The 20,025-nt window shown below is 30.9% G+C and overlaps 2 protein-coding genes and 1 long non-coding RNA gene across 10 annotated transcripts in view; 2 read left to right on the top strand and 1 right to left on the bottom strand.

Annotated features, from left to right (window-relative positions):
• The window catches only part of LOC124957623 (pre-rRNA-processing protein TSR1 homolog), a 55,326-nt gene extending 39,510 nt beyond the window's left edge, over window positions 1-15,816 (top strand). The window contains exons 13-18 of one of the 3 annotated variants that reach the window (XM_047514678.1): window positions 5,454-5,521; window positions 5,602-5,981; window positions 7,406-7,600; window positions 11,564-11,626; window positions 13,343-13,565; window positions 15,557-15,816. The gene's annotated coding sequence lies outside the window, so the exon portion shown is untranslated. Of the gene's footprint in view, window positions 1-5,453; window positions 5,522-5,601; window positions 5,982-7,405; window positions 7,601-11,563; window positions 11,627-13,342 lie in introns of all 3 variants that reach the window. The other 2 variants (XM_047514679.1, XM_047514677.1) reach the window with 2 other exon arrangements.
• On the bottom strand, window positions 3,145-8,095 carry LOC124957637. Its single transcript, XR_007103696.1, has 3 exons — window positions 6,623-8,095; window positions 5,663-6,142; window positions 3,145-5,082 (listed from the first exon to the last, which is right to left on the bottom strand). It is a non-coding gene; the product is annotated as an uncharacterized LOC124957637 (long non-coding RNA).
• Window positions 15,817-19,784: 3,968 nt separating the features above from the next.
• The window catches only part of LOC124957622, a 49,509-nt gene continuing 49,268 nt past the window's right edge, over window positions 19,785-20,025 (top strand). For 4 of the 6 annotated variants that reach the window (XM_047514673.1, XM_047514671.1, XM_047514670.1 and 1 more), the window contains exon 1: window positions 19,798-19,883. In XM_047514673.1, the coding sequence (XP_047370629.1) occupies window positions 19,813-19,883 (71 nt within the window). In that variant the 5' untranslated portion in view covers window positions 19,798-19,812. Of the gene's footprint in view, window positions 19,884-20,025 lie in introns of all 6 variants that reach the window. The other 2 variants (XM_047514675.1, XM_047514676.1) reach the window with 1 other exon arrangement.

The following is a 20,025-nucleotide window of genomic DNA, read 5'->3' as shown; positions in this document are numbered from 1 at the left end:
TCAGTTGTTCATGCTGATAAGTCTTACTTTCTAAGATATCGTTAAATTTAAAAAAATGTATTGTTTTCTTTATGTTATATATTAGAAATATAAAAATCTTATAACTAACGTTTAATAAAATGGTAAACATCTAGATTCGTAATTCAAGAATCCCGGTTGAGGCTGGATGATTTATTCAGTTCTTTTGTATTGTATCAATATAAACGAAAATAATCAACTAATTTATTCTTTTTGTATCTTACATCTTATATATTATTTATTATTTTTTTGAAATCAAAACGAGTTTATTTCCATATTATCTATTAGGTGGAACTCCTAATGCTATTTCCTTTTGTAGTCTTCTCATGTAGGATTAGTTCACTTTATATTATTACTATTATAATAATAATATGAAGTATATAATATATAATATAACAATATAATAATAACAAAAATGATGAGAAGAAAAAGTAAAAGATATATATATATTTAAATATTATATATATCATATATAGGCTACAATATATGATGACGATGATTTATAATAATAATAGCAGAAAGAATATATTTAAAAGAACAATGTACAATGTATAATTTACATTTGCTAGTGTCTTATAAAGATCTCTGTCTTTCCTTTTAGGTGCATTTCATGTGTCAATTCGCGTGATGATCTTTCGCGTGAATTTTCAATAAATTATTTCTTTGATAATTTGGACACGTGATCATCTACCAATAGGTATATTTAATACTGTTGAGATACGATAGTAAATGTGTAATGTTCTTTTATTTTCGACCATTTTCGTTTATCTTTGTCTTTCAGCCTTATAATCATATCATCAGTTTATAATACTAATTTTAGTTTTATTCCGTTTTTTCTTATATCGATCTTATTTTAATTCTTATTGATTTTGTGAAAGTGTAAATTGTTCTATGATGAAATCGATATGAAGAAAAAATGGGGATTTCTTAATAATTAATTATCCATAACGATATCACTGTTTTTTAAATAGATAAATGTAATAAAAATTTAAGCAATTCCAAAGGAGAAATCGTCGTCGGTCTATATGCGGACTTACTTTATTTCAAGAGTTTGGGAAAACTCTACAATTAGCAAAAGAATCTTAGCAAATACATATTGTTCAAACATGTATTAATCTTTATCAAAATAAAGGAATGTTCAAATAAAAAATTCTACATTTTTGATTTGAAAACAATTGCAAATAAGACATCCTTATTACCATCTATCTTAAGTTTCCAAATAATAACACGCCGTCGTTAACTTTATTATTATAATGTAAAATGCCCTGTAAGAATTCGGGATGAGTTTTGAAGAAAAAAGCTAATCCGAATCTTGATAAAATATGAAGCTTTATTATTGTGCTTAATTAAAAAAAGAACTTAATATACTGTGATCTAAGACAGTCTACATTCGTGTAACTTGTCACACGTTTAATACTCTCGGCGGTTACTTCCGAACTGTGTTTCCTGGTTTTCTTTATCCTTTAACTTTATCCAAACAGAGTAGCGATAGCCGTATGTATAACACATACATTTATTCAGTGATGCTGACACTCACATCCCATAATAGTAATGTACATACTATTTAAATATTTTTATTATTATTATTATTATTATTATATTTTATATTATATATTATTATTATAGTAGTAATACTAATAGTAGTAATAATAGTAATAATATAAAATGGAACTAGTCTTACAGGGAAACCACAAAAAATAGCTTCTATCTTATAAATAGTATGGAAACGAACTCACATGTTTTGATTTTTATTACAATAATATATAATGTATAATGTATAAGTATATTTATTAATTATTGTTTGTGACAAAATAATCGACAAAATACTTTTTATGTATAAACGTATAGATTTATACATTTAATTATATGTATTAATTATATTTACTATTCTCAATACATTTATCATAAAACAAATATGTACTCGTATTTAGTACGGCAAAACACATGCTACCATTAAAGAATGATATAAATATGAAAGACTGGAAACTTATGAGTTCAGTCTACTAGTACTACTTACTTTGACTTACACTAACCAGATTGTTATGTTATGAGTATGAGGGATATTGCCAATAAAAATTTATACATCGATATAATGAATGCATAGTGGAAATAGTGTTCTCTTGTTATACTTGTAGTATATATTTTGTTTATATTTGTTTATATTTCTTTTTGAGTTAAAGGTAATGAACAGTAAATAGGTTTGTATTAATTATAAAATTAGAAAGCTTATAATTTTGTTCATGGTACGCAATATCATGATATGAGATATATAGAATGTTTCGAATTTGCTTTGATTTGCTAGAAAAAAAAATCAAGTTCTTTTAAAAAAGATATGGATGAACCCAATATTTTCAAAAATATGACTTAAGACTAAAATTTTTCATTTTTATTATTATCTCTCGAAAACTCTTCGAATCATATATTTTCTTTCATAAAAAATAACTGAGATATTCACTCTTTTACTTTTACCTCTTTTGTATTTATTCATCTATTTTATATTTATATACGAATGTTATTACAGTTATTTTATTGTTATTATGATAACAACAAAATGATATTTATTCTAAATAGTTTGCGATGGATACACGTTTGATCTATTTATTGATAAAACAATTACGATATCGATTCCATTGGTCGAGCCTAAAGTGTAATAAAAAAGAATACTTTTAAGCACGAAGGCGAGAGAAAAGTTTTTTCCATAAAGTTTGCATGGCCAATAGCATAAAAAATTTGTCAGAAGTTATTTTCGCTCAACGTGCTGCAAGGAGATAAAACTAACTTACTCGCAGAATATAAAGTTATTAGTTGAGGTATTCAATTTACTAAGTTATTCGGAAATAGGTCGTCGTTATGACGACATTCGAGTTTTCGCGGACTGACCATCGGTATGTTTCTCATTTTCACTCTATGAATATAGCAATTCTGTACATTGATTCATGCGAATGCTCGTTTACAGAGCTTATATCTCGAATATTAAGAAGCGAATTGCATTCGTTTATTCATACATAGGATTTATAAATAGGGTTTGTTTTATCTTAAATATTGTTGCATTATGTATATATATATATATATATATATATATATATATATATTAAATAGACATATTATTATAGTCTGTAATAATTATATAGACATATTATTACAGTTTGAGTTCATGTTTATAACTTCCTCTATTCTTTAATCCCTTCTTTTTTCTCTCTATTGGATGGGAGGAAATTTAAGAAATGTCTCGCCGTTATTACGTAGAGTCTTTCGGAGTCTTTCAGACGGTCTCGTATTATCAGTGATTTTTCTCGAAAAAACAAAGAAAACAACGAGAGTGGTGGCTTTGCCTTCTTTCTCCTTCTCTTTCGCTATATTCCAAGGAGGCGTTGAGAGAGAGGGAGAGAGAGAGAGAGAAAGATACAAATCGAGAGATGATCTCGCCCTCCTGAGTCTATTTGCGGGGACAAATGTTTACAATAAACTGGCAGCGTAGTAATTTTCCTGCGCCACGTGCCTTCGGCCATAGACAAAAGAGTTATTGTCTAGCGCTGCCGCCCTATAGAGGATTGTTCGTCTATGAAGGAGAAAGAGGAGGGAAAAGGGAAGAAGAAGTGGATGGGACTATGCGTAAAAGAAAGAGACAGAGAGAGAGGCAAAGATGTCAGGCCGTAGGCGCGTGTACATGCAAGAACGATTCTCGAATTGTACTTTTTATCGAGAAACTGATTTTCCTCTAGTGTTCGCTCATACGCAAGATTGATATGCTAAAAAGAAGAAAACATAGTAAGACTTTGGATGATCTTGTTTTCGATCTCATCTCTCTGCATCGAAAGACTAGATTGGTGCGTTTGAGAGAAAGAAAAAAAGAGAGAGAAAGAGGTACTAACGAAGGGATGAAAAGATAGTGCAGAGCGAATACGAGAGAGACCTGTATAGTTGGTAGCAGATGCAGCCTGCTGCGTTGGTGAAATTAAACCGCAGGAGCGTGTTCGTACCATGGGAATTTCTCCCCGTATCAAAATTAAAGTCACGTATATGTCTTCGACGAGTAGATTCGAGTAGCCAAGTAACGAAGAAGAGACGAGGGCCGAGTTAAAACAAGTTGTGATTAAAGCTCGATACGTGTATGCACCGAGCTATGATTATTCTAAAGCGACGTTGCTTCTTCGCCTTTGAAAGGATCGTGCTAAAGAAATCGAAGCCGCTCGAGTATACCAAAATTAAAATCATGCCTTGATAAAGGAGAAAAATCTTTAGATGTATGCGCCTAAGCCTTATACGATTCAAAATCTTTCCTTTCTTTTTCTCTTAACGAGAGATATCCATTGTCCTTACTGACTCTTTTTTTTATTTACCCTCTTTCTTTTTCTTTTTCACATCGACTATGTTAATGGGTATAATCCATATAGAAACTTGCAACAAGTTAAATAAATTCTTTATCAGCAAATTGAAAAACTGTAAAAGAAAGAGAAAGAGAAAGAGAGAGAGAGAGTGAGGGGGAAGAGAAATGAAGAACAGAAAAAAATATTACGAAATTTCTCTTATTTAGCTTTTTCTCCCTTTTTTTTATTATTTTGCTTTTTTGCTATGGGAATTTGACTGATTTCCTTCGCTTGTTAAATGTTTTACCACTTAAAAAATAAAGACTGGGAAGTTTTTTTATAAAATTTTTATCCCCTTTTCTCTCCTTTTCTACAACTCGATAACATCCTTTTTTAAGCTACTTCAAATATAAAGTTGGTAAAAAAAGTAATAATGAAAATAAAAAGCGAGATCGATTTCCTGTAATCGAGTTATTACCCCAACAAATTTTCGCTTGTTCTTTTAGATTGTCATTTTAAATTTAATTCATATCGATTGTAAATGCACATAAGAAAAAGTTATGATGTTCGTCGATTCGTTTAAATACGTATATAACATCGAATTATTAGTAAAAGGCGTCTTCTTTGTACCTGATGATCTAAATTGTCGGACAATGAGACCAAGTCACGCAATTTGGCATGCAATTTGGTATATAGATGCTTATATAAGTACAGATATGTATGTACCTATGGGATGTATACATGGATGATCTTCGCTCTGCGAACAAAAGTAAACGCTGCGCATTAAAATTCAAAAGATGATGTTGTGTTTCATTATTATCGACTCATGAATCATCAAGGAGAGATTAGCTTCACAGATTACGTGATCGTAAACTCGTTCGACAAGTTAGAATCTTGAGACGTTATACGTACATGTTTTTAAAGATGATTCAATTGTAATGATTTTCTTTCACGAAAGTTACATTCGAAATGTAATGTTAATGTGACATAAATGCTGTTGAGAAGGTTTCTCAAGAATAATAGATATCCTATTTTTTTCTCGTTTCTTTTTATAATAAAATGAATATCAAACGAAATAAATTTTGTTCTTTTTTTTTTATTTCTAATTAATTGAAATTTCCGTTTCAGATAATAAGGACGATCGTGTCTTTAAATAAACATAAAGGACAACAACGCTTAAACTGTGTATCATTAAGGTAATACAACGAATGCATTTAGATGCATTTATAATTCAATAAGCGAGGAGATGAAAATTTTATTGGCGAACGTGTTTCAGGATCCGTAATAAGTATAAATAGTACCTATGTAGTCTCGTATCTGTAAAAGGTGCGACATACCTATACGGTGTATTCGTCTTCTTTCTCATGGCTTTCTCTAAATGGTAGTTCGCCAACCAGTTTTTATACGGATTACATTTTTCCATTGACTTCATGTGCTCCATTTCGTCTACTTTCAGTCTTCGTTTTTTTCTCTATAGGCTCCTTTTTTCTGAGAATAGTAGAGACTTCACTGAATCAACTATGGTTTGAAAGATCGAAGAAATAGTTCACCCTCAGATAGAACAAAACTTTAACTTGAATTGTAGTCGACATGGAAATGTGGGTCACGGTGCTTCGCCAGACCAATGCGTGGTTGCTCGGAGGATAGCAACTAGAGGTACGCACGGGTATCCGGCATGCGTACCGCGCCCGTAATCCTTGAGAGGCGAATCGATTCGCTGCGAATCCTGCGATCCTCGGTGCACCGCCGATAATCTTTTCACTATCGTTATACTCTATAATTTTCCATTTAACCGCGCATACAACAAATTTTATTTTCTGAAAATGAAATTTTCAATAATTATCTTTTTTTTCCCTTAATTTTATAATTTCTCATGTTTTAATTCTATCTTACGTATCGTTACTAATTTTAAGTACTTTTTTTGAGAAACAGATATTATAAAGAATACAGGAGAATAAATATTTTATAAAGTTTACAAATAAATGATCGAAAAATCGCTTCAATGCAGCCTCTTTTTTTTAAGGCTAATGTTAATAAGTACTAGATTAGCAAAAACAAGAGTTAGTTTCTTGTTCGATTACGGCATCTTGATACGGATATATTAAAAAATCATGTCGATCCGTACTATATAAATATTGATATTTGCAATAGAGAAAATTGTTTGGATTGCATCTATATTGCATTTATATTATGCCACTTGCGCTGTTGTACGTTTCGATAAAATTCTACTTTAACTTTATAATGCATCAGTTTTATATGAGTATACTAAATAAATAAATATATTTGAAATAATTTACCTAGATACTCAGATCAATATTTGCAATTCAAATGGGAACTTTGTATAATGTGGAAGGTATGGTCTTATTTCTTTTCAAACATACACATACACGTATAATATGCAATTCAAGTTTAGCATTTTTTTTGTCATATGTACTTATATAAATAAGAATATATATTCTTATGCTCCTTTATCTGCGACTGCTTAAGTTCTTAATCAATTAATTAGGACAAGAAGTTTAATCTATCGATTAAAAGATCTAATAAAAAAGGAAAAAGAAAAGGAACCAAAAGTAGTGGTTGAGCATCACTGTCAACCAACGTATTCCCACTGCTCGGGCGAACGCGCCGCGCGCCCCACCAAACCATAGCCCTCAACCACCGCCACTACCAACGAACTCCCCCCCTACATCTCGTAATGGCCCAGCTCCTCTACACCCCGCTTCCTGCGTCCGTTGCGCGCAGCCACTAGTCTACGTCGGATGCTTGCCGCGTGTGTATCGTTTTATCTGTCTGTACCTGCCCTTTTTTCCTCTCTTTTCCTACACATACCTCTCTTTATTTACCATCACGAATTTCGACGCGATCGAACAAAGAAGAAATAGAAAAGTGTACGAGTACGGTTATCCTCTTTTGTGTCTCATTTCCTTGTGGAAGGATCTTCGCGACGATTCCTCGTTCTTCTTTTTCTCACTTTCTGTTCCTTTCTCTCTCTCTCTCTCTCTCTCTCTCTCCCCGTTCCTCTCTCCCTTCCTTCCTTTCCCTCTACACATACATATATATATATATATATATATGTACAGAGCGAAGGGAGAGAGATAGAAAGAAGCTTCGCAAGAAGGAAGAAATACGGGTCTCGTCACGACCGCCCCACAAACGTTGCGTCGTTCAGTGATTTGTTTTGACATGTGTGCATAGGCTGCCATATTGGATTATAGAGCATCGTAGCATCCTGCTGAAGGAGGATTGAAATGATTTGCGCGTCCTAAGGAAAACTGGTGAGTAAAAACGTTTTTTGATCTTTCTCCTTTAAACTTCCATTCTATTGTTTCGTGTTCCCCTCTCTTTTGTCTGTTTCCCTTTCTCTCTCTCTCTCTCTCTCTCTCTTTCTCTCTCTCTCTCTCTCTCTCTCTCTCTCTCTCTCTTTCTTTCTTTGACTGTACAACGAAACAATGGCGTTTTCGTGTCGCTCGATAATGAGCGTCGAGACAGCGATCGCGATAAACTGGCGACGGTTTAATAATGTGCGTTCGAGCGCAGGAGAGTTGGCCGAATGCCACTTTGATTCGATCTACCCTTTGAAAGCAGGAGACGATTGACAACTTTCCGAACGTTCGAATGTATTCGAGGGCTTTCTCTTAGCTGTTCGTTGGAATCATCCCAGTGCTGCTCGATACTGACTCGTGGGAAATGCAAAAAAGCATGGCCGATGATCGCTGATCGATTCTCTCTCACTCTCTTTTGTCATTTTTAACGTTCTTGACTTTCTATCGTTTATGCCGATGACTATGACGACTTTAACGACAACTACAACTACAAAAGATGACGGTTCTTTCAGATTGTTCTTAAGATTGAGAAAAAAGCAATAATGGTGAATCATATAACGAATTAATGCATAGTCGTGCTACCTACTAGATGACACATTTTTATTCTCATACGAATGATTAAATGGTTCAGATTTGTATTATAAGTTTCAATTAAACATATATACATGCTATTTATGCACTATGTAAATATGTAGAAACATGAACAAGATTGTCTATTGTATCGATACGATCAACTCAATATTAGACAAATTTTTTTTCCACTAACGAAATCGATATTTAAAATGATACCATTCTATGACTTTGTTAGTCTCTTTACCGCTTAAAAGATCTCACATACATACGTGCGCACACATGGGCGCGCATACTCACGTATAGAGCTCCGAATCGTTTTGACCCAGATTGCTGAACATCATTTTTTCTTCTTTTTTTATAGTCGTTTATTAAGGGTCACTCCTTTGATCGTTCGAACGTACAATTATCACGTTTAAACATAATGAATTCGCAAAACAAGTGTGTATACATATATGTGTTCGGTATAAAAGAAATTGTTTTCATATTATTTATATATCTATGTGTTTTTACTGTCAATCAAATCAATTTTATGTGCCTCATAGGTTTGTATGTTGCGTTTGATCATGTAAAATTTTTCAAATAGCTTCAAAGACATTGTTTATTGTAAAAAATCTTATGTATATCTGCGAAGAATGATATTTGTAAACAGAAAGAAAAAAAGAGAAATATATTCGTTGGAATGTTACATATTATACTTCGTTTGCATGTATTCAATCAAGTATACGTGTCTTAGAGTGCATACGCATACGCATACGGGTGTGTACACGTGCATACATTACGTAAACTAATATATAGAAAGCCAATAGATTTATTTATTTATACACTATGCTGTATCTATCGATAGTGTTCTCTATCGACCACTAATAATTAAATTATATGTGGATTAGAATTACCTATATTTTAATATGTAAGACGATGTTCGCATTTATTATAAAATTTATATGCATAGGATATCCAACGTATTTAATTGAGACGTGTATAGTGAGAAACGCTAATATGAAAAAAATAGTAAACTAACGACTTATATCTTACTTTCTCCATTAACATGTTAAGTGCCCTAGCAATTTATACATAAATCGATATTTTCCTTTTTTATACTTCTTTAAGAGATGTATAATGTGATATATTTTTTTATATTCTTTAAAAGATGTAATAACATGCGCACTACATGCGCACAGTCGTCAGTAACCAGGTCGACAAACAACCACAAAAGCAGGCGATCAAACTCGACGAGTACATCGCAATGAGTCGACCGTACATCGCTCCAGTTTTCATGGTCGCCGCGACCAAGTGCGTACGTGCCCATATTATTTCTTTAAATGTGATGCTCGTCGGCAACTGCTCTTAAATTTTCAGATGTATAGAATAAAAGATACAAGATAATTCATTGTCATGCCGTATATATTAGATTTTACCCTTATTAAGAAATATACTTTTAGTTGCATAAATGTCACTAAAGAAATTTTAAAAACCTTTTCAATAAAGTCTGTAAAATTCAGTCATCGGTGATCCTCATAGTATTCAATGTGTTAAATTGATGAATTTGGAAATTTGTGGATTACGTAACGATAAGAGGAATGATTCAAGAACTCCCACGCGTGTACGTCTCTCAAAAAGAGACGCGTAGGAAGAACTCTGTAGCAGCTTTTTGGCGTGATACCAAAAACATCAATGAATAATTATTGTTACTGTTTATAACAAACTTAAAGACAACTTAATGATAAAATATAAAAGTATGTTTTCCTTTTTTTATTCAGGCACATATTTTATTCATATCTCATTTACATATACATTTTGTTGATGTTGCAAAAATAACACGTTTCTTTCAAAAAATAGTTTTATTTTCCTTTGAACTGATAATGAAATTGGATTTGTTAAAAGACAAAAGAAGGGATAGAACGAAGATATTTTTGTCCATTTGAAAAAGGAAGAAGAGAAAACGAGAGGACCACTGGCACGATTTCGAAGTACTTTCGTGCCTTCGTAATCGCTTTTGTTTACCGTTAAGTCAAAATTGGCTGAACTCTCGCTGTCTTCGTTGAGGACGACGTTACAACCGGTTCACGAGGACCATTATTCTCGCCTCATCTTTCGTCGTAGCAGCGGTGCTCGCTTCGGTTCGAAAGAACAAAGGAAGTCGTTCTACTCTTCATACTTGATGCACGCATGCACACATACACACTTTCGTTTATTTATTACAGATTGTGCTATAGGATTTTAAATTTTAACGTGACAATTTTCCTTTTGCGTATTAAAAATGGAAAGAAAGAAAAAATTATCTTGAACGAAAGTTTAATCACAAATTAATATATTTTATTTCTCGAAAGATATCGCTTATTTTTTAGACTTCTCCACATTCGTGCGATTCGAGTAATTCCTAACTCTAACTAAAATTTGAAATTGGACCTACTCTCTTTGAGTGCGTTTATTTGACGTTTCTTCGGTGCTTTACCGAAGCTTTAGTTTGTAGACGGGCCACCTCACGTAATATCCACGTGTACGCCGTCCTTCCCCCCCTCCTCTCTCTCTTTCGACTATTCATAGCCACACAGCAAAGCGGGTCACGTTCAGTATTTTTCAGCTCCTGTTACGCGAAACTAGAAACACAGATTGACAATGAGAAAGTAAGGTGCAGAGACAAAGGTGTATGTATGTTAATGTATGTACATCACTAATACGAAATCAAAAAGATTTTTTTTTAAATGTTTCAAATTATCAAGAGTAAAACAAGAAAGATAGAAGGAGATAAAAAACTAGTCAAGTTGACATTTTCGAGAAAATTTTTGAAGTGAAAGGCAACACTCCATAGTAGACGCTTTCGTAAGACACAATTAAGATGTACTTTTTTATTTTCTTAGATGTTCCCTTGACGAACCCTTTAAGCCTTAATCGAAAGAGGTCGTATTGCGTTTCCAGTATTTAGCACTGCGTCTAATCAATATTCGAGTTAATTGACGTTGCCATAATATACCGCATCTGCTACCTTCGTGCCTTCCTATGTGCTATTTAGAGATACGAAGGTTAAGCGTACAATTATATGTTTTCTTATAATCTTCATTTTTCAAAATATCCAACGAATATCAAACGGAAGCTGTTATTTTCTTTGAAAAATGAAAAACCCCTTGTTCTCGTTGTCGCGCAAGTTTTAATTTCGTAATAATTTCTTCTTAATTAAGTTATTAGATCTGAGACTAATTTATTTATTCTTATATTTTTCTACATATTTTATGGACGAAATTTCCGCTTTTCATACTATTTTTCACGCCATCTGTATCAAGATATTTACACATTGGTATGTTGACTTTGTTTTCTAAAATATATTATGTTTTTATTTTTTTTCAGAAGGGAGCATACACCAAAGCTCAATTATGAATCCTGAGACGATGATAGCGAGTCATAGTTAAGGTAAGAATTTTTCCTCCGTGAAAAAATCTAAAGAGAGAAGTAAAATAAAAGGCTCGTTTGTCCGAATATTTGATTATACTCGTTGCACAAGAGCAAAACAAAATTTAGAGTAGACACAATTCATATTTAGTGGATTCGCGAAATTCGAGTCATTAGATCAAATCAACGAAGTCGTTTTTGGCTAACGACTATTGCGTTTTGACTTGCGAGATTGCAGCAATAACGAATGTTTTCTCAACATGCTTTTACGTGTAAATAAGTAGTGAGTATGAGCTATTATTAGGGAGCATTTTTTGCTTCTATCGACGACTACTCATCTCCTTCTTCCTTCTTCGATTTTCGATTGATTTCTCATGGATATGAAGAACCAATATGTACTTGTATGCATCGTATATACGTAAGATTCTGTAAAATGAGAACGTAAGAATATTCACTGAAAATAGAATATTCACGAAAAATATGCACTAAAAAGTCTGAAAAAAGTCAATTTTAAAAATGGCTAACATGATACTTTAAAACCTATTTAACCGATTGGTTGCAAATTTTGGAATATTCCTTCAGTGCATATGTTGTTATAGCCTATACTAAAATGAATTCAAAATATTTTTTTTCATCCGTTAATGATACGAAAAACATAAAAATCAGAAATCAAATATCAATGTGTCATCATTTTTTCAACTATCGATTTGCTTCTTTTATTTTGCTACCCGCTATAGCTAAACTCGTTCGAAGTAAAAATCACTTAAGTTTTTTTTTATTTCAAATGAACAGAATAACGAGAATCACGTGGGCCATGGGAAAATGTTCAAACGTTTACGTTGCCATAAATTTTTATTATTTTTTTCTAATAAAAGTTTTAAACATTACAGAAACATGAGTAAATATATGAAACAAATTTTGACTGAAAAAATTGTTACTTTTAAAAGTTACTTTATGTTACTTTATGTTACTTTATAAAAAATATGAAAACTTGTTACTTTATAAAAAAAATATAAAAACTTGTTAAAAAAACTTTACTATAGAATAAAATACTCCCTTAAGAATATTTTTGAACTATTACAAGTAATTTTTATCAAAAAATACATCCAAAGTTTCTTCCTCAGATGGTCTTTTCTTCATTACATTATACTATTTCGTTTTCGTCGGTAAAAGGTGTAAGTTCAAGAGAAACAAGTAAATATAAAGTTTTTTAACTTTTATCACTTATACCTAAGTTAGGTACAAAACTTCAATTCAGACGAATCATGAACTAATTTTTTTTAAATTGTAATCAACTTTTGTGGCTAACTTTTATCAGATGTAATAAAACTAGAAGAATATCTTTATTCATACAGAATTATAACAAAGTCATTAATGAAATCTTATGATTATAAAGAAAATTATTAAATTATTTATTATTTCAAATATTAATAATTATACGAACATATATGAGATAAAAAAATAAAAACTGTTTAAAAGTCCAGTATATACTTAGAAGCTTCCATAAAGCAACACAACTTTTTTAGAACACACTAAAATCGTCGATAAATGTATGGTATTTTAATAATATAGTTACAAAAGGAACACGTGCCATAAAATTTCTTAACTTTCGACAAAGCTTGATGCTTCGTGAATGTACAAATAAATAAAGAAATTCGGTACATTTTCTTCTTCGAATAGTACAAATTTTACAGCTTCCACAAAATTTTTGAAATTGACTTTTTTCTGGCTTTTCAGTGCAAATACCCCACTGTGGAATGGACGAGCAGATACGAATAGACAAATAAAAAGTAGAAGAGAGTTTGTGAGAGACCAAGAAAAAAGATGGAAGGAGAAAAATTAGCAGAGTAAAGAGTATGGACTAAAAAGAAAAGCGAAAACGAAAAAAATCTTATAACGAAGGGTAGAAGCAATGCGTTTATTGGATTTTCGCCATAAAACGCATTGTACATACTATACGGTACGTGTATCTACGTATTTACACCCTTATTTCATGAATAGCTTCGCCGAGCATGCGTTCGCTTAGGCTCACAAAAACGAGTTGCCTTTTGTATAATCTACTCTTTATTTTTATCTTTTTCTTTCTTTGTTTTTTTATTTTAAAAGAAAAATCGTCTGTAAGCAAACGCGTCAAATGTGTGCGCGCGAAGAAGTCGCGGTTGCTTTTCCTATCTGCTCGTTACGAATTTAGCGCGTGTACGTAGGTAAATAAACCTACGTCTATTTTCTAGGTCCAGTAGATTGAACCTCAGAAACGATTATATTTTACGTGAAATGAGAATAGTTCAGAGTTCTTGTGAAAATTTCTTTCGACTACCTCGCTAGTATCTTTCCATGTGTATTTTCTCTTTCTGTTTTTTTCATTTTATATAATTTTTCTATTGTGTATATTTTTTCCGATAATCAACATTAGTTTGAATTTCAATTATAAATTATTGATACTCTATCTAAATATATGTACATTATCGTACGAGTTTTTTACTCTAGATTTCATCATATTCATTGTCATAGCTGATAATAGAGCTTTCCTTGTATTAATTTAATTTATCATAGGGAAAAAATAGATTAATGTGCAAAGAAATAGTGTAACGTCGAAATTTGATGTGTCACGAACTTTAGGGGGAATAATCTCGTAAAGTAAAAAATGGAGGAACGTACGCAGATAGATAGATAGATAGATAGATAGATAGATAGATAGATAGATGGATAGATAGATGTATAGATAGATAGATAGATGGATAGATAGATAGATAGATAGATAGATAAATAGATAGATGGACGGACGAACAGACAGATAGACAGATAAATAGATAAATAGATAATAAGAGTGAGAATCATGATAAGTTTATAAAAAAGACCTTTGTTTTATGAGTGAATTGGTACAATATCTTACAATCAAGATTATGGATCTACTACTCTCACGTTTTATTTCGCGAGAGTTTTCCTTCTACATGCTTTTTCTCCCATCGTTAGACCTTCCTGTGAATCTCGCGAAAGCGAGAAAGACCAAAGTTTCACTTTGGTACTGTTCATTGTTCAAATCGACGACTTTAATCATGGCTCCTTTTAAGGGAATACGCATTTCACCCGATGAATTGTCTTTCTTTCTTCTTTTTTATCTATTAGTTAATAATTTAAAATATTAATTAATTAAAAATATTAATTTTTATTAAATATTCTGTAAAAGTAGAACGTGTTGTACACGAAAAAATTAGATAAGGTTCTAATTTAGGAATATTGATATAAGAAAAAAGTGTAAGAAAAAAGTTGCATCCATACGTGGACAAAAAGGTGAAACGCAGATGTTGGATTGCACATGCAGCACAGCTTTGAATGGGAAAATGTCCAATGTGAGAATGACGTGCCTTCCATCCTGGTCGAAAACTTCCCTCCTATGCCCCCTCTTTTTCCCTCTTTTCCTTCATTTTGTAATTTTTCTTCTCTTCAGAATAACTCGACATGTTCTACTTTTTCAATAAGATTAGATGACGTACGATTTTGCAAAGTAGCATTCACATGTAGCGAGTACTCAGATACAAGGATAAAGTATGACAGGTTAAATTAAATCCGAGCCTTGCAATTAATACAAGATTCTGTGGGCTTTGCGTTTTTGGATTAAGCACTTAAAATTTCCATGGCCTTCTGGGATTCTCTTTAACTCTGATCAAATATTTACTTTTATTATCTCGTCTTAACCTTTGAAATACTTGATTCAACTGCTTTAATTTAATTTTACTGCTTTATATTATTTTTTTTTCAGCGTGATTTTGTAAGTTTCACAGTATCTTTTGTTTTGAAAGAAAAACTGAAAAAAAAACAGAAGTGTTCTATGATCAGTAAGAGAATAGAAGATTCTTGTGTTTTTATAATTACTACAATCGTACTATCGCAAAACTGTTATAAAATTTAATTATTCATACAAGCCTTAGTTAATTATTCCTTTTCTACCAGCATGAAAATACATCGAATCTACGGACATTGGCCCAGAATATACAGAAATAGGACGATCGATTGTTGGGGTCAGTGACTCAGATGAATTTTCTCTCAAAGAAAAGAAGTTATTGATTGATATTGTAGCTATCAAACATATATCGCTATTGTTAAAATACTGTTACTTTGAACGTAGTAAAATTTATTATAATTTCTTTTTGTATCTCTACCAATTATTCGCATTTTTATTACAGAAAATAAAAAAGCTGAGAAAAAAGGTTCACTTCACGTTTATCTTATTGTGTCTGTGACATAATTATCCTATCATTGATCGACAATTATTTGATATGGAAAGTTTTCGTACTTAAAGCTTAATTTGATGGATAGATATTTTAGTAGATACATGATGATAGTAGATATTTTATGATGAATAACAGAGATGGAAATAAAATACTTATAATGAAGAGATAGATCCGTCGTGCTTTAAATAGATGTCGATAGTGAGTCATCGGTCATCTTTAATACTTTTGGCCTAAATCGTGCATTCGATATTATGTTATGAATTGATTCGTAATCCGTATATACAAGTAGATCTAGCAATATGAGCCGTTTATTATAAAAATGGTATAAATCTATTTTCTTTGTTAATAAGATATTTAAAAGTTTGCATTTCACTCAATTCAAAGATATTGATAAATAATAATTTTTTTCCATATCTTTTGAAATGTAAATTAATTTAAATTTATTATCCATTAATTCTTACAAGAATTACTTTAAAAAATAAGAGTTTTTATGAGCCATAAATAGACTTATATCACTTCCATAATAAATGATTCATATATTCGCTACTACAGCGTAAGGAATAGAACGTATTTTGTTCATTTGTTTTTTCTTTTTCATTTTGCTTCATTAGCATTGTATGCTTTTATATATAAAATAATTCTAGGTAAGATGACCCTATGGATGACCCTTGGTCTTATATTTTATATTGGGTTGGCAATTAAGTGATTGCCGGATTTCAAATAAGAAGGAAACGACAAAATCCGCAATCACTTAGTTGTCAACCCAATAGATATAGTGCGATTTTCAAATATTTTTAATGATAGAATTGACAATTATTTTAAAACTCATGAATAGTACTTTTTATTTGTTTTTAAGTAAGAAATTAGATGTTATTTATAATACAATTAAATGTTTTCAAAAAATTTCTGTTTGTTTATTAAATCATAATTTACCAAAAAATAATGACTTATTTGAATATAGTAAATTAATATAATATTTAAAGGTTATTGAAATTAGAAAGTAAGAGATATTGATAATTAAATCTGACTCAGCTGATGTAAAATTGAATTAAATTATAGTGAAATTGCAATTGGTTTTTTTTGTTTTTTTTTTTTTTTTTAAATCAATAATCGTATTGCTTAAATTTATGGATATTATAGTCAAATTTAAATATTCATATTTTTTTTATTAAAAAGAAAAAAGAAAAAAAAACAAAAACTGAATATATAGAAAAAAGTAATAAATTCAATTGTCCTTTCTAAGCATTCGAGCAAAAAATTCAACTGTGTTAACTTTCCTTTATTATATATTGTTTTTATATAATAAAAAGAAATTTAAGGAAACAATGTGTGAAAGGTGAAGAAATTTGTTTATAATATCTTTTTAGTCTTTTTTGCTGTTGAATATGCAACTATACCATTATTTTTACATTCATTCCATTCATTTTCTTATTATAGTCAACTTCTTCAGATTTTTCTTTTACATTCCTATTTTCTATTTCCACTATATTGTCATCATGAATTGTACTAAGAAATAATACATCTGTTTTATCTTCAAAAATATCACTTCAAAAACATCATTTTGTTTCTATATTTTGTAATATGTTCCCTTTCTTTAGATTTTCATCAAAGATAGAACAGATATCTTGGCAAGATAACAGATAGAAATTTCGAAAAAACAAAGAGAAAAATATACTCGGAAATTTATAAATTTATTATTTGTGCAAATTTTTTCAAATAATTTTTTTTATTTCTTTATTTCAAAATAATCTTAAATATTAAATTTATGAATATATTTTACCTTTTATTAAAATTTAAATTGAAATTTAATTTTAAAACTTAAATTTAAAGAAGATAATTTTTTTCGCACGAGTATATTAGTCAACATCAAAAAATACTATTTATTTATGACGAATATACTTGTCAAAAACAGTTAAGAGATCAAGATATCGATCTTGGATGAACGTATCGCGTCTGGGTTCGACAACCCGTTACATCGAGCTGGACAGACAACTCGGATAAGGCTAACGTTGCGCGATACTTTAGTTTCATACTTTCTCTATCATTACTCGTTGCGTAACGGCGGAACGCTTGACCTAACGCGTACTCATAGGCTAGTAACGACTCAAGGAAGTGAGAGGAAACAGGCTACCGACACGTTGGGACTTCTTGAGAGTAGGTACACAAAATCTATTATAATAATGGAACAGAGAGAACATCTTTCTTGATCGATCACAAATCGTGTGTCGAAATGTGTTATAATTCAACAAGAAATCGATATAACCACTTACGTAATATTATATATGTAAGTGTATATTGGCTTAATAATCGTTCTACGCGTCACGTGTTACATCATAAGTACAAGAAATTTACTGTTCGTCTATACTTTTTCTTTATCTATTTCTATCTTATACTTTTGTAAGTTTATCGTCGAAAGTGATCATTCATAACGTACATAATCGAGTGAATCTTTCAAATATAAGAACTTTTCTGTTTTCGAATACTCCGCGCATATCTTCCCGATGATATAGCTCATCATCTCGCTACTTTTCTCTTTTCCTTAAATCTCTATTTGCAAATCCTTCAATATAGCGCAGTTTTAATCAGTCGTTTTTTAGCAGCTGATTAGGAGATAGTGTCTCATACAACCTAGCGAATAATCTTTTATACATTAAACATGATCATACAATATATCTTAACATTAAAATATTTATATTAACATAAATATCATGTTAAAACTAATCAGCCAAAATTCTTTTAAAATTGCTAACCAATCATTATCACGTTTCACGAAAGTGTTCTGAATTTTCAATGAAATTGATTCAGCGATACTGTTACTTTTTAACTTCATAATTTGTTAGAAAGGTAGACAACAGTTTTAAAATAGTCTTTCAATTTAAATAATATATAAAAAATAAAAAATATCTTCATATTCTGTAAAAGTTGTGTAAAATTCCAATGACATCATTTCGATTATTAACATGTTATTACAATATGTTAATTTTTAAAATAAAATTGTTTATAATCAAATAAATGCCATTTTGAAAATTGTCAAAGAATCAATCTGAAATTTTTCTTCAGATATATCTATTAACTATGCGTAAAATTCTTATATTCATTCAGCTAATTTGTTTTTAAAATTTAGAAAAATTTACAAACATATTTAAAATGTAATAATTCATGTAGAATTTTAAACAGAATTGAAAAATTTCATTTTTATCAAAATGTGTAACGAGACAATGGTTATTCCGATACTGGGGCCATGTTAAACAATAATGTAGGAAAGAATGGAAATGTTTCTTCAACCGATATTATAAGGAAAAACCCCAACCAGGTGGCTTCGAGTAAAGAAAAGATGTACTTGGTAAAAATACAACTAAATATTCGCTATCGCTCTCTTTTCTTCTACTATAGAAATAGAACAATATAGTTTTTGAAAGTTTCAATATTTTTTAAACTGGCCAATCAATTGCGTCACTTCCTTTGTTAACTCTATTTTTGTATGAGAACGAGTAAATATCCTAATAAAAATTCCGCTTGGAAGAAAGTGAATGATAATTGATTGTATTTTCTCTTAACGTTAGTAGCAAGCGTCGAAGGGATGATGCTCACTCCGTCACGCTATCCTACTATTTAAACTTGGAAAAAGATGAGGTCGTAGACGCAGAAAGAGAAAGAAAGGAGGAAAGTAGTCTCCTATTGGGTTGAGTTTGAAATTAGTTTCATTTCGTCATGGTGCTTTGCGATTTGATGTGTTATGGTAAGCGAGAAGTCGAGTCGAAATGAAGGCCTAGGATATGGATTAAGAGTATAGGCTGGAAGATGCAAGCTAGGGAATGCCATTCTCGTTCATCACCTTAGCACCACTTTAATTTTGGTTTATATTGGATATTATCGATTCCCAACCTCTGTGACTACGCGCGTTTTCTATCTTTCCTCTATATCCGAGCAAATCTTCAAATTTAAAGAAATTTCATCACGAGGGATTTCTGCTAGATGGATGTACTTCAGGATCGATTTCGAGTCAAAGGACATCAAAACGTATATGAAATTTTCATCAAGTATAGGTATGTATTTGAAACTTATGCTAATTTAATTGCAATTCGTTTACATGCGCTATTTTTTACATCGTAATATTATTTAAATAATATAATTTACGAATTCGTAATGATTGACAAATTGATCGCATATTATAGTTTTAAGTGTGTT

This window comes from Vespa velutina, chromosome 2 (assembly GCF_912470025.1).
Source record: "Vespa velutina chromosome 2, iVesVel2.1, whole genome shotgun sequence".
In the NCBI taxonomy this organism is placed as follows: domain Eukaryota; kingdom Metazoa; phylum Arthropoda; class Insecta; order Hymenoptera; family Vespidae; genus Vespa; species Vespa velutina.
Note: the sequence above shows the minus strand (reverse complement) of the source record. Positions and strands in the feature narration are given on the sequence as shown.